The 12,958-nt window shown below is 40.1% G+C and overlaps 1 protein-coding gene across 1 annotated transcript; it reads right to left on the bottom strand.

Annotated features, from left to right (window-relative positions):
- Positions 1 to 2,216: 2,216 nt before the first annotated feature.
- EI24 (EI24 autophagy associated transmembrane protein) lies at positions 2,217 to 12,597 on the bottom strand. The gene is made up of 10 exons (XM_015825748.1): positions 12,457 to 12,597; positions 11,547 to 11,692; positions 10,491 to 10,551; positions 9,647 to 9,713; positions 8,529 to 8,653; positions 7,836 to 7,955; positions 6,739 to 6,850; positions 6,223 to 6,334; positions 4,781 to 4,855; positions 2,217 to 2,381 (listed from the first exon to the last, which is right to left on the bottom strand). The coding sequence occupies exons 1-10, from the start codon at positions 12,496 to 12,498 to the stop codon at positions 2,231 to 2,233; spliced, it is 1,011 nt and encodes a 336-aa protein (XP_015681234.1). The 5' UTR covers positions 12,499 to 12,597; the 3' UTR covers positions 2,217 to 2,230.
- Between the last annotated feature and the right edge of the window lie 361 nt (positions 12,598 to 12,958).

Here is a 12,958-nt window from a genome sequence, read left to right on the forward strand (position 1 = left end):
CCTAATGCATGTGGTTTGTTTGGGCAATCAATGTTATTGTGCAAACACGTTAATTGTATTTACCCCAAGTTCAGTTTATCATCCAGCCCCAAGAGTAGTAATATAAATGTTATCAAAATTAAAATTTGGCCTTTCCCCCATCCTATTTCTCAACCTGGTTCTACCAGACTTAAAGGGCAGCCTCAAGACATCTCTTTCAAATGTATTCTTTACAGGGTAATATTCATAATTTCCAAATTCTCTAAATCAGCCCTGAGCATTCTGATCTTGTGCTCCTTCTATTCAGTTCTTCCCTAATGACTGCTAGTTTTTTGAAAACAAGATATAAACAACTGTAATAAATAATAAAATAATTTTAGGCACTACATCAACAACAGCAGCATTTTCTTCCTCACCTGTCTCTACCTTTCACTCCCTTTTTTTTTTTTTGGCAAATGAATTTCTTGGATTTATCTGATGGTGTCTATTGGCCAGCCTCTGAAAAACTCTGTAGTTAAAGGCAGAAATTAATCTATTCAAAGCAGATGTTCCTATGCCATTTAAAAAAAAATTTATATAGACATCCCTAGTAGTTTTCAGCATTTATGCAATTCTCCCTCATTCCCTGGAAACCATAATTTTATGGTTTCTGCTGCTTTTGGCCATAATGCCACTTTGGGTCATTTCCCGAGCAGAAAAGTTTGAATCAGGAACAGGAATTCTTTGAACCGGTTTGCAGAAAGCTTTATGTTTTTCATTCTGCCCTTCTCCCATCTCCCTCAAAATGAGTTTCATGATTCAGTCACACAATTCACTCTTTATTTTTAATCCCATTTTCATTTAATGGTTCAGTGTGAAAATACAAGAGAAAACATTTATCTGTAGACTGACTTCAGTTCTACAAAAACCAGAGGGCTTTTTTTTTTTAAAAAAAAAAATTATCTCATAATGTTTAGCCATACAGACACTGACATGCATAAAGAATACTGCCTAAGATCAGGACCACATTATACTTCGTTGTGCATACACAATTACATATGTACACACACACGGACAGATGAATACATATGAAGATCACATATCCTGAGCTGAGGAGTCCTTAATTTCAGTCGCAATTACAATCACACAGGAGCACTTTGGTGTACATCATTCTCACTCAGCTGGGACAATTATTCCAGGTCAGGCTTCCTAACAGCATTTGAGTTGGAGGCCTTAAAACTGACATCACCAAAATTCTCTGTTCTGCATACTGGGCTTAGCACCGATGGCCTGTATGTAGCCTTGTGCAGAAGTCCTGTGCAAAACAACAACACCTATTTCTCCATAGATATCTTTCGGAATCTCCCTTGTGTACAAGTCCCTCACCACCACCACCCAAACGAAATCCATCCCCAGGATCCATAAATATGTTCCTTAGAAGCATTATTTCTTGCAAGATTTTAACAGTATATCGCCAACTTTACAACCCCAGACACAAGAATTAACAAGTTTTCGCTTCAGTGCCTGACTTTACCCGTACACTTTTCAAATTTCCCTTTCAGAGTTCAGAAGGTGCTTTTCAAAAGCTCCAAGGACATAAGTAAAAAAAAAAACCAAAACAATACAATCTGTCCTTAAGATTAGGAATTTGTTGCATCCATCAAACGCTGATTCCTTCAAAATAAAAACCAAATAAAGTTAAGAGAGGCCACCAGATGCCAGGAAGAGGAAGAGCCCTCCCACCCCCCACCCCACCCTACCCGACATCTTAACCTTGCGCAAGTGTTACATGATCCACTTTTCATTTCAGCACACAACGGGGATTACAAAATCCTGACCTGAGGTAACCATATAAAGAAAATCCAACACTTGTGGTAAAGACCCCATCAGCATCAGAAAGCTACGACAATATGCATTACAAAAACCATTCATCCTGGAAAATGGGGGGGGGGGAGAGAAGGTAAGGAAATGTACAAAAAAAGTGCACAGAAACAGGCCCATTACACACTATAAAAACAAGCGAAGAAGAACCTGGCTTCCGAAATAAAACTCACAAAAGTGTTAAAAATCCAGGCTCCTCCCACCCACTCGCCCACCCACCCGATGTATTTCACTTTACCACTCGGTGAGATGCAAACCAACCTCCTCCGACGGGGGCTTAAAAGAGAGATCACAAGGGGAAATGCACAAGCCTCCCTCCCCGCCCTCCTCAGAATCACAGAATCTTGTGTTGTCTGAACGGTTCTCCTCCTTCCTCCCTCCCTGCCTTGGTTCAGTGTGCCAGTCTAGCAGGCGAGGAGCGCGGCGAGGGCAGTCGATCAGCAGACGGAGAGGTGCTCAGGCTGGACTGAAAATAAACTGTCTTGTGGAATAGCTTGTTGCTAAGGAAGACGACCAAGGAAAAGAGGCGCAGCTGGAAATGGCTGAAACAGAAGAGAAGCCTCCTATTAGTTTCTTAACCTCTCTTAAGGTCCCCTTTAATTCAGGATACTCCGTTAGTAAGTGGTGAGGTACTAGGACAGTGGTGGCGAACCTATGGCACGTGTGTGCCAGAGGCGGCACTCAGAACCCTCTCTGTTGGCACGTGCGCCACCAGCAGCAGGTCCATCAGGCCGCCACCGCCACCCGGAGCAGGAGCCCCGCTCACCACAAAGCAGGTGAAACGGCCGACTAGCAAGCTCGAGTAGAGGTGGTAGAGCAGAGGTCACCAACCATTGTCGATTGGTGGACTGGAAGAAAAGGGAGGGGGAAGCATTTTACATGTGTGCATGCGCACATGGAGCTGCGAGCACGCACGCGCTGCAAATGGGGCGGGGCTAGGGCCTGCGTGATACTCACTAGCCCTGCCCTGTTCTTGCATGGTGCAGTGCCTTGTATCTGCACCCTGCGGCATGGCGGCGGCATGCCCCCGGTTTTTGCGTGCCAGAGGTGGCACTCAGAGGCGCCTCTCTGCCCCCCCCCGAGGGCACCACAATGCTGATGCAGCCCTGACACTTTGCAATAAATAAGTGGGTTTTGGGTTGCGGTTTGGGCACTCGGTCTTTAAAAGGTTCGCCATCACTGTACTAGGATGAGAAATAGAAAATGTCTACGAACTGTTTTTGCTAGGAATGCTAGGATCCAATTATGGGAAAGAGAATGAGTATTTAATATGACATGTATCGACAGCTGCGAGAATAGCACTTGCCCAGTTTTGGAAAAATGAAAATCTACCATCTGATCAGATTACAATTACGAAAATTTTAGAATGTGCAGAAATGGGTAGACTAACCCTAGAGATTAGAGAGAAAGAAGACTCAGTTTATTTTAAAACATGGGAAAATTTCTACCAATGGTTAGAAAAACGAACTAGCGAGAAATGACAGTGAAATTTAATAAGATGAATGCTATTTATTGACTAATCGATGCTTTTTACGATTACTGTTATTCTTATTGATTATAGCTATTTACTATTATATTAATTATTGCTATTGAATATTTGTATCTGGACAATAGTCTGCTTGCTAAAGCATGGAATTGTTACTGGGGGCAACCCCACTGTTGTACCATCCTTATTCCAACCCCACTCCCGAACCTTACCCTGAACCCCAATACCCATAGTGACCCTACCCCTCCCCTACCCCTTTAAAACCTAATAAAATATTGTTTTAAAAAAAGAAAGAAAATGTCTATGAAATAAAATAAGAATATATTTAAGTAACTAATAGGTGTATTTTAGATACTATAATTTTTATGTAGTGAAATAAAGGAAATTTGGGTTACCTAAAATTTAAATACTATGGATATTAAAGGTTAAATTGGAATACTATCATTAAAAATTAAAAATTAGGTAAAATTTAAATACAGGACATGGATATGTATAAGCATAAATATACTGATAAATCTTTTAACTGACCTTGTTATAATTACAAATTTGCTAGCTTAAATATGATACAGCAAATGTTAAGGGAAATAGAGAAGGAATTTTTTGATGATGTAACCTGAGATATGTACTAAAGATTTTGTTATTGTACTATTGACTACCCAATCAATCACCACGCTGCTTTCTAAATACTTAAATGTAAAACTGGAAAACCAATAAAAACTTGTTATATATAAAAAAAGATCGCTTTAATTCATGGGCATACAAGTCGTCCTTGACTTACAAGCAGTCGCTTAGGGACCATTCAAAGGCACTGAAAAAAGTGACTTACGACCGTTTTTCACACAACCGTTGCACTTGGCAACTGGTGTGTATTTCTGATGGTTGCAGTGCCCCCGGGATCATGCCATCACCTTTTGTGACCTTCTGACAAGCAAAAATCATTGGGGAAGCTAGATTTGCTTTACAACTGGGTTACTAACAACTGCAGTGATTCACTTAACAACTGTGGCAAGAAAAGTCATAAAACAGGACAAAATGTACACAACTGTCTTGCTTAGCAATGGAAAACTGGGGCTCTGTTGTGGTTGTAAGTTGAAAACTACCTGTATGCTGCATTGGGGCCTTTCAACATACAAAATCTGCCTAATCCCGATTAATGATGTCAGAGGACAGTTCTTACCATTTTTCTCTACTGCTGAAACGCAACCTTGTGGCAAGCTGGGCGGCAAACCAATTTAATGAATAAATAATAAACAAAACTTTTAGACCTAGGTATAAAAGTGTATAAGTAGCGCAGGTTTCTAAGTGGTACAATTTTTTTCTGCCTTGCAAGTGACTATCCATAGCTATCGGGGCAAAAAATGGTATACAGTATAATCTACTTCATTGGGGCAGAAGCCTTTACACATATAGGTCGTCCTTGAGTTACGTCTGCTGAAAAAGGAAATGGATACCTACTATGCTCTTCCTGGTGTCTTCGATTCATTGGCGCTGATAATAAATAGAGGAAAAAGAATGGAGAACAAGCACCCGCTGTGGGGAAGGGAGATGGGGAGAGAAAACAGATGTTATGCACAGGTCTCTGCAGACTAAAAAGGGAGAATGCATAAACCACAGAATAGGAACACAATTCCATTTACATGCAATTGGCTAGATGAAAAGTCTATTCTCAATGCAGATTTAGGACCGGCCACTAGTGCAGGGGTGAGTTTAAACCTTTCTATTTTGGTGCAGATTTTTTTTTACATCCTTAAATTAAATCAATTTCAATGTCATTATTAGCATTTATGCTACCAAGAAATTAATTAATTGCATTAATTAATATGGTTTTTAAATTATGGTAATCAGCTTAGGGCTACACTTATCGTTGTTGTGATAAACTCCAGCTAGAGTAAATCATGTCTTAACAAGATCTGAGAATCCAAGCACCTACATACATGCACACACATACTGTACATGTGTGTGAGAAAATGAAGAGGGCACTATAGTGAATGAACTTTTTTTTCCCAAATGATGTGCTTTACGTTTAGAAGATGTCAGACTGTATTTATTGAACTGTATGCTCCTTCAATCACTGAAACAATTGCTCATACTAAACCAAAAACGTGGTCTGAGTTTTTATGTACCTTTTCTTAATTTTAATTGTTTTTATATTTATCTTTTACTGTTTATAAGCTGCCCAAAGTCGCCTTATTGATGAGATGGGCGGCATATACATTTAACAAATAATTAAATACAAAATAACAAAGAACAATCCAAATATCCAGCATACAGATGCTGTATCCACATCCTTCTTCATACAGCTTGCCACTTAATATAACTTCTCTTATATCACAACAATTTATTATATTTATATACTATCCATGTTTTTATATAGAAGAATCCCTCTTGTCCCCTACTGCTGACGCATGGAACGGCTCAACAAATAAGCAGCAGAAAGACCAGCATCCATGTTCTGCCCAGATTAATATTCTGGCATAATTGGAAATAGGAAATAGTACTGTACACCAATTTTAAGAAAGTGTCTTGGTTTTCTTGCACCGTATCATGGAATATTCATTCATTCATTCATGATTTAGAGATTGTCTGACTGTAAATGACTTTGAGTGGCTTAGACTTTAAGAAGGAGGAAACGATAAAATAGAAAAAGACATCATGGATATCCAGAAGAAAAAAGCCATACATCTCAATTAAACCTTTGTGGGCTCCCAACAACAATATCCCACGCCCAGCTTTTCAAAGGCTTTGCTTCTATCACTGTTCCGAGGAGATTTCTTTTTCTCCTTCCGCATTAACATTTACACCAGGTCTCTTTCCATTAATTCCCCACCTACTTGTCCTCCTCTCCCTCCCACAGAGAAGAAAAGGGATGGCATGACTCCAGTTTCTCAGTAAGTCACCTGATAATGTAAGAAGACTGCATTGCAGTGAGAAAGGCCAGTGGTAACCCAAATCCAAAGTAATAAGGCCAGTTCCTTTCAATGTTGGATAATCGTTGATGCATTTCAATGCCTAGCAAGAGAAAAGCCCAAAACACATGGTTCAAAGCATTAATGCTGTGATATAATACTGGCTTTCCTATTCCAGTAATTATGATCCCAATATTTTTTCCTAGATATCTTCATAGTCTAGGAAGTATTATGTAAATACACCTCCATCCGCACATATATCAGTAGTTTATTGATCACTGGTGATAACGGAGAACACCAGCCACCACCAGCAACAGGCAGAGAATAAAATGTACTCTTTAATTTTTCAGCCCTGCTTCTGCCACTGAAGAACTCTGCAAAGACCCTGTAGGAAGAGTGTTACTGGGATCTGTATACATTTGCACCAAGCAACCCCAGCACTGAACAACAAAAGGAGAGGATTTTTATTTTTTTTTAGTTACACAGTGGAAAATCAGCAGGACTTACCTTTATTAAACCAACGGTATTCAAAGCAATATAGTGAGTAGAGCAGGGACATATGAAGCAGGCTAATTAACTGCCCAATGATATCAATAGGAAACAGGCTGACAATCATCCCCTGGGGAAAGTAAAACAAATTCAGTTTGAAAGAGCATTCCCTTCCACAGAAAACTCAAATTCTGTACCTTGTTAAAAAGCCCAGGAAACTAAACAAGTGAAGAGACAGTACAGGTAGTCCTCAACTTACAACCAATTGCTGCTTAATGACCATTTGCATTACAATAGATTCAAGTTACTCACAACGTTATGACTGCTGCATAACCCCTCCCCCATGGTCTGCTGCATAACCCCTCCCCCATGGTCACATGATTGTATTTCTGGCCCTTGGCAATTGGCTCACATGTATGACCAGTGGCAGCATTGTGACATTTATTGCAGTTTTCTGGCAAAAAACATCCACTGGATAAAATGGCTTAGTACCTACCACCACATAGTGCACTTACCTACCACCACATACTGCACTTGCTTAACCATGACTCTAAAAGCAATCCTATAATTGAATCTGGTCATATGGTGCCTCGACGTACGACTGAAATTCCTGTCCAGTTATGGTCATAAGTCAAGGGTTAACTGTATATACTTGAGTCTCGTCTTCCTTGGTACACTCTGCTCCACTCCCAATATTAGAGCATTGGATCCCAGGGCAACAAAGTCCATGACCATCATTCTTGGCTAGAAGCCCAGCTATGCACATTTGAGCAAAAAACCTGGTCTGGAGTTCTCTCGTGCATGGCGGGAGGACATGATTCCAAGAACTCTCCATTATAAACAGCTTTGAAAAAATAGTAGTGTTAACCTATCCTCCCAAAGGTTGTGACTGGGAGAGAACTACCACATAAGTCAAACTGGCTAGTGACCTCTTTATAAAAATATGGCAAAATTCATTCCTTTTTTCTTTCCAGGTCCTCTCTGCCTTTTCTCTACCTTGGGCTCTATTTCTTGTTAAGATCTGCCGAATGTACAGTTCTGTCCTTCAAATACCAACGTCTATTACTCTTAAGTGTCTGGATAATCTGGATTGAGTGTTTTAGGCCCATTCTTACCTGGATGAGAAAGAGAGCTTGCAGTAAGAGGTTAAACAACATGTCGGCAATGATTTTACTGACACTGGGGAAAGGCTGGGGCTTCCTTCCTGACACCTCAAATGCCAGATCAGCAATGTCCTGAAACAGAATAACCAGACTTACTTCTGAATAAAATGGAAGAAGATGGTTGTCTTGAACATCCCTCAAAAAACACAGGACAATAATACAGGTAGTCCTTGGCTTATGATCACAACTGAGACCAGAATTCCCATTGCTAAGCAGGGTGGTTGTTCAATGAGTCACGCCCAATTTTAAGAGCTTTTCCGCCATGCTTGTTAAGCGAATCACTGCAACTGTTAAGTGAACTAGGCCGTCATTAAGCGGATCTGGCTTTCCCCCTTTGACTTTACTTGTTGGAAACTGGCTGGGAAGGTTGCAAATGGCAATCACACAACCCCAGGACTCTGCAACCATCAGAAATATATGCCAGTTGCCAAGCACCTGAATTTCGACTGCGTGACCATGGGGGTGCTGCGACAGTCGTTGAGAGGAACAATTGTAAGTCGCTTTTTTCAGTGCTGTTGTAACTTTGAATGGTCACGACACATGGTTGTAAGACAAGGACTACCTGTGTATCAAGGTATGTCTTAGGTAGGTAACCAAAGAAGCAGTAGGTCAACAAGTTATTGATTTCCTCAAAAAACGACTTACCTGAAACCAAATGGCATTGACCACTTTACTGAGCACAAAGAGGGGGAGGACCCACAGGGCACTGAAGATGGAGGTCAGGATAAATTCCAGCCAAGACCAGACATCGCCATGCAATGACGGATCACCTTCCAAAACAGAGAGAGCATTTTCAACAGTAGTAAGTAAACAGATTCATTACAATTCAGGTGCCTCACCTGAATTGTTATATCAGAAAAAGAAAATGCATCTTCCCTCTACAAATCTCCTCTACTGGTCACAAGTTGATAGCAGATCGGTAAATGTAGCTAGGACCATAATTATCGCCTCCTTTCATTCAAGAGTATTATTTCACCTTTACAAATATAGTACTGTGTTCCAGTTTTGAAAATTTGAGGCCAAGGGAAGAGAAGAGTAGGATAGGTTCAGCTCAACAAATTGTACACTTGTCCATCATAACGTAATTGCCTAGGCTAGATAAACAATTATTTATTTGACAAATGCCTTAAACCAGTGGTGGCGAACCTATGGCACGCGTGCCAGAGGTGGCACTCAGAGCCCTCTCTGTGGGCACGCGTGCCACCACTGCCGGCAGCTTGCGCAGGTCCATTAGGCCGCCGCCGCTGCCCAGAGCGGCAGCCCCACCAGGCACAAAGGAGGTGAAGCGGCCAGCTAGCGAGCTCGAGTAGAGGTGGTAGAGCACGCCCACGCCCAGCAAGCCAAAGGCCACCCTGAGCAGGGAAAGCTGGATCCCCATCGGCACCATGGCCCCCCAGTCCCAGCTAGGATTGCGTTCCTCCCCCCCATCTATGCTGGGCCTCCTGCCCACCACCCCACCTGCCAGAGACCCCCTGGATCTCCCCCAACCCTGCCCAGCCCCCACAGGCGTCCCCCCCATGAGCAACATCGAGGTGGCAATGCCCACCCCAGCCACGCTCACCCAGTTTGCCATGACAACCGCAGCCATCCCCATCCAGTGGGCCACGCCCACCCAGTGGGCCACTCCCACATGCCCCCCCCCCGTGAGGGCACCACAATCCTGATGCGGCACTGGCACTTTGCAATAAATAAGTGGGTTTTGGGTTGCGGTTTGGGCACTCTAAAAGTTTCGCCATCACTGCCTTAAACAGTAATATACTTACCAATTACATGTGCTGTTGCTGACTGAAGCAGAGGTATGAAAACCCGATAGAACAAGAGGAGGCTAAGCTAAAAAACAAAATAAAACAACAACAGCCAAGAAGGAATAATTCAGTTTTAATCACTATTTTTAAATGTGTGTGCTACTATGGGGAAAGTAAGTTTTCTAAGATCCAGAAGGTGTAATCTGTTTTCTATAACTAAATCTTCAAACCTGATATCTTAGCACTTATTTCATGGTTTTCCACAAGTACATACACAAGTAAATATATGAATAATTTATCTTTACAAATGTGACAGCTCCAGCACATGCATCAATAATTCTATGGGAAAATCATAATGGGGGGGCATGGGGAACAGCAAAAAGAAACAAAAAATTCTATAAACATATAAAATTCTTTGGATCCAAAGCCAAAAAAGAACTTTAGAAAAGATATAAAACCACATCCCATAATTCCTAAGAACTCCCTTAAACAATTTGCACCTTTTCTAGGAGTTGCATAGTGCTGTAGTTGCACAATTCCAGTAAAAGATGTACTTGAGATGACAAAAATTGATGAGTGGCCTCTTAACTCACACATATATTTCCTGGGGTTGCATGGCTATTTTTATTTATATTAAAATCTGATTGGGATAATACTGCATCTACCAAGGCTAAATAAATGTTAACTATCCCTTATCTGGGAAGTAGTAATGATTTCAATCACTATTCAGTTTGCTTTTTCAGATTGAAGCATTATCCAATTCTAAACTTCAGGCAAGTAAGCATATTTGCAAAAAGAATAAATAAAGCAATTGATTCAATTATGTTGCTGTTTTTTAAAAAAGAAGCAAAATTATTCTTACCCAAAATACACCTCCATTCCATGCACAACACTGAAGTATTCGGCTTACTATCCGGGGTTCACTAAAGAAAAGTAGAAGAAAGTGTAAAAACCAAAACTACATGTATTTTCAAAAAACACATCTGTTTTTAAACACAGAAAGAGAGGGGAATGCTTCAGATAGGGCAGCAGATTCTTTCAGCTTGGTGGTTTCAATCTATTTGCAACCATAAAAATGCAAACGTATAAATTTCCATTATCCTCATTAAATTTCAAATTGTTGGGAGCCTCATTTGGAAAAAAAGGTGTTTCAAAAGTTGGATTTTTACATTCCAGTTTTCCTTGTTTTTCTGTATTATACATTCACTGTTTAACTATTCAATGTCATACAGATGTACATGTAAAACTGGTTGTTATTTAGCACCTAAGATAAATTTGCAGACTTTTTAAATTTCTTTTTCACAATGTCAACTTTTTTAAAACATGAATTACAACCACAGAAGCTACTGGGCAAGAGACTAAAAATAGTATCTTAAAATCTCCATTCCAAATCTCTTCCTACAAAGAATCCAGTGGCTTTCATGATGAAACTAAACAGCTATATAGAACATAGTCGGTCCCTCAAATGACACTGTTAGAGAGTTCCACATAAAAGAATATTTCAAAATCCTCATTTAATTTGGCCAATATAAAATAAAAATCCCTACCAACGTTTGCAGGATCCAATTTGTACACAGACTATGTTAGCAGATGTGACTTCTAGGGGGTTGGTACCATTTTGGTGGTGGTGCAGTGGTTAGAATGCAGTATTGCAGGCTATTCGGTTGACTGCCAACTGTCAGCAGTTCGAGTCTTACCAGCTCAAGGCTGACTCAGCCATCCATCCTTCCGAGGTCGATAAAGTGAAAACCCAGATTGTTGGGGGCAGTAGGCTGACTCTGTAAACTGCTTAGAGAGGGCTGTAAAACGCTGTGAAGCGGTATATAAGTCTAAGTGCTGTTGTTATTGCTATCTGGATGGTAAAACACTGATAGATGATTACTGATGGCACGACACAATCCCCAAGATTGGAACTTACTTCTCTTGCTTCCTCTCTTCGCTTTGTGCTCTTCGCTGGGCAAGCACACTAGTTGCTCTTCTCTTCCGCTGCTCTTCCCTTTTTTGCTGGATCCGAGCATCCAGCTTGGAGATTGTACAGATCCCCCATATGGAATCTTTAATTCCCTAGAGACATAAACATATTGTTTCTGCTGATTTTTCTCTAAATGAAATGTCTAAGCAAATACCCAGTGATTTTCTAGTTAAGTCTAATTCTTTAAAGCAAGACTGGACAACCACTTGTCAGAAACAGTATAGTTTCCTGCCGGAGCAGGGGATTGGACTAGAAGACCTACAAGGTCTCTTCCAACTCTATTATTCTGTTCTGTTATCCTGTTATTCATTATCTGATCACTAATATAATGGCATCACAGTTCAGGAACTCTCTCTTTCCATTTACTAAGAATCATAGAGTTAGACACATGGATACTATACCTGAGCTTAATCAAAAGACTGAGAAACAATCACAGAATTGGTACTGAGATGGATTTTACTTGATAAGTACACATAGTTCAAGTTTGTAAATAAAGTCCTAAAACTTTCCTTCTTCATACTGCCAAAGACAGATTTATGGGAGCTAACATAAATATTAATGGCTGAAATACTCTGAAATCCAGTCTTATCTTAAATGCACTGTCATGTATAACAACAAAAATAAAAGGAATCAAAAGACTGAGAAATAATCACAGAATTGGTACTGAGATGGATTTTGCTTGATAATTACACATATTCAAGTTTGTGAATAAAGTCCTAAAATTTCCCTTCTTCATACTGCTAAAGACAGATTTATGGGAGCTAACATAAATATTAGTGGCTGAAACACTCTGAAATCCAGTCTTATCTTAAATGCACTGTCATGTATAACAACAAAAATAAAAGGAAGTGCTTACCCTGATAAGATCATTAAGGAAGATCTTGACGCTATCTGCCATATCTATGCCAGCATTGTCTCGGCATCTAAAACTATCAACTACAAGGTGTAGGGAAGAAATAACCCCAGGCCTGTCTCATTGTGAAGACATGAGAAATTGGTAATCTGACAAAAGAACAGAAAAGATAGCTATAAGTGAAGCAATGAAATCAATGTTATGATTATAAATGGAGTATATTTGTCCTTAATCATTCTTAAATTCATACGGATCCTGAAAATGTTTACTTTCCAAGATCATATTAAATCACTTTAAACATGTTTCTTCCAGACTACAATAAACATCAGTGCTTAAGATATTCCAAGAAGAAGCAACCACAAATAACACAATGCTCCAAATATTTAAGTCTCATGTTTGGGGTGTGGATGATACAATATATAAAATCTATGGTAGAAACATTTGATGAAATCACAATAGCTCAGCAGGGATAGTTTCCATTAAACACAAGTGAGACCAACATCCA

This window comes from Protobothrops mucrosquamatus, unplaced genomic scaffold (assembly GCF_001527695.2).
Source record: "Protobothrops mucrosquamatus isolate PMUCROS unplaced genomic scaffold, P.Mucros_1.0 scaffold2788, whole genome shotgun sequence".
NCBI lineage: Eukaryota > Metazoa > Chordata > Lepidosauria > Squamata > Viperidae > Protobothrops > Protobothrops mucrosquamatus.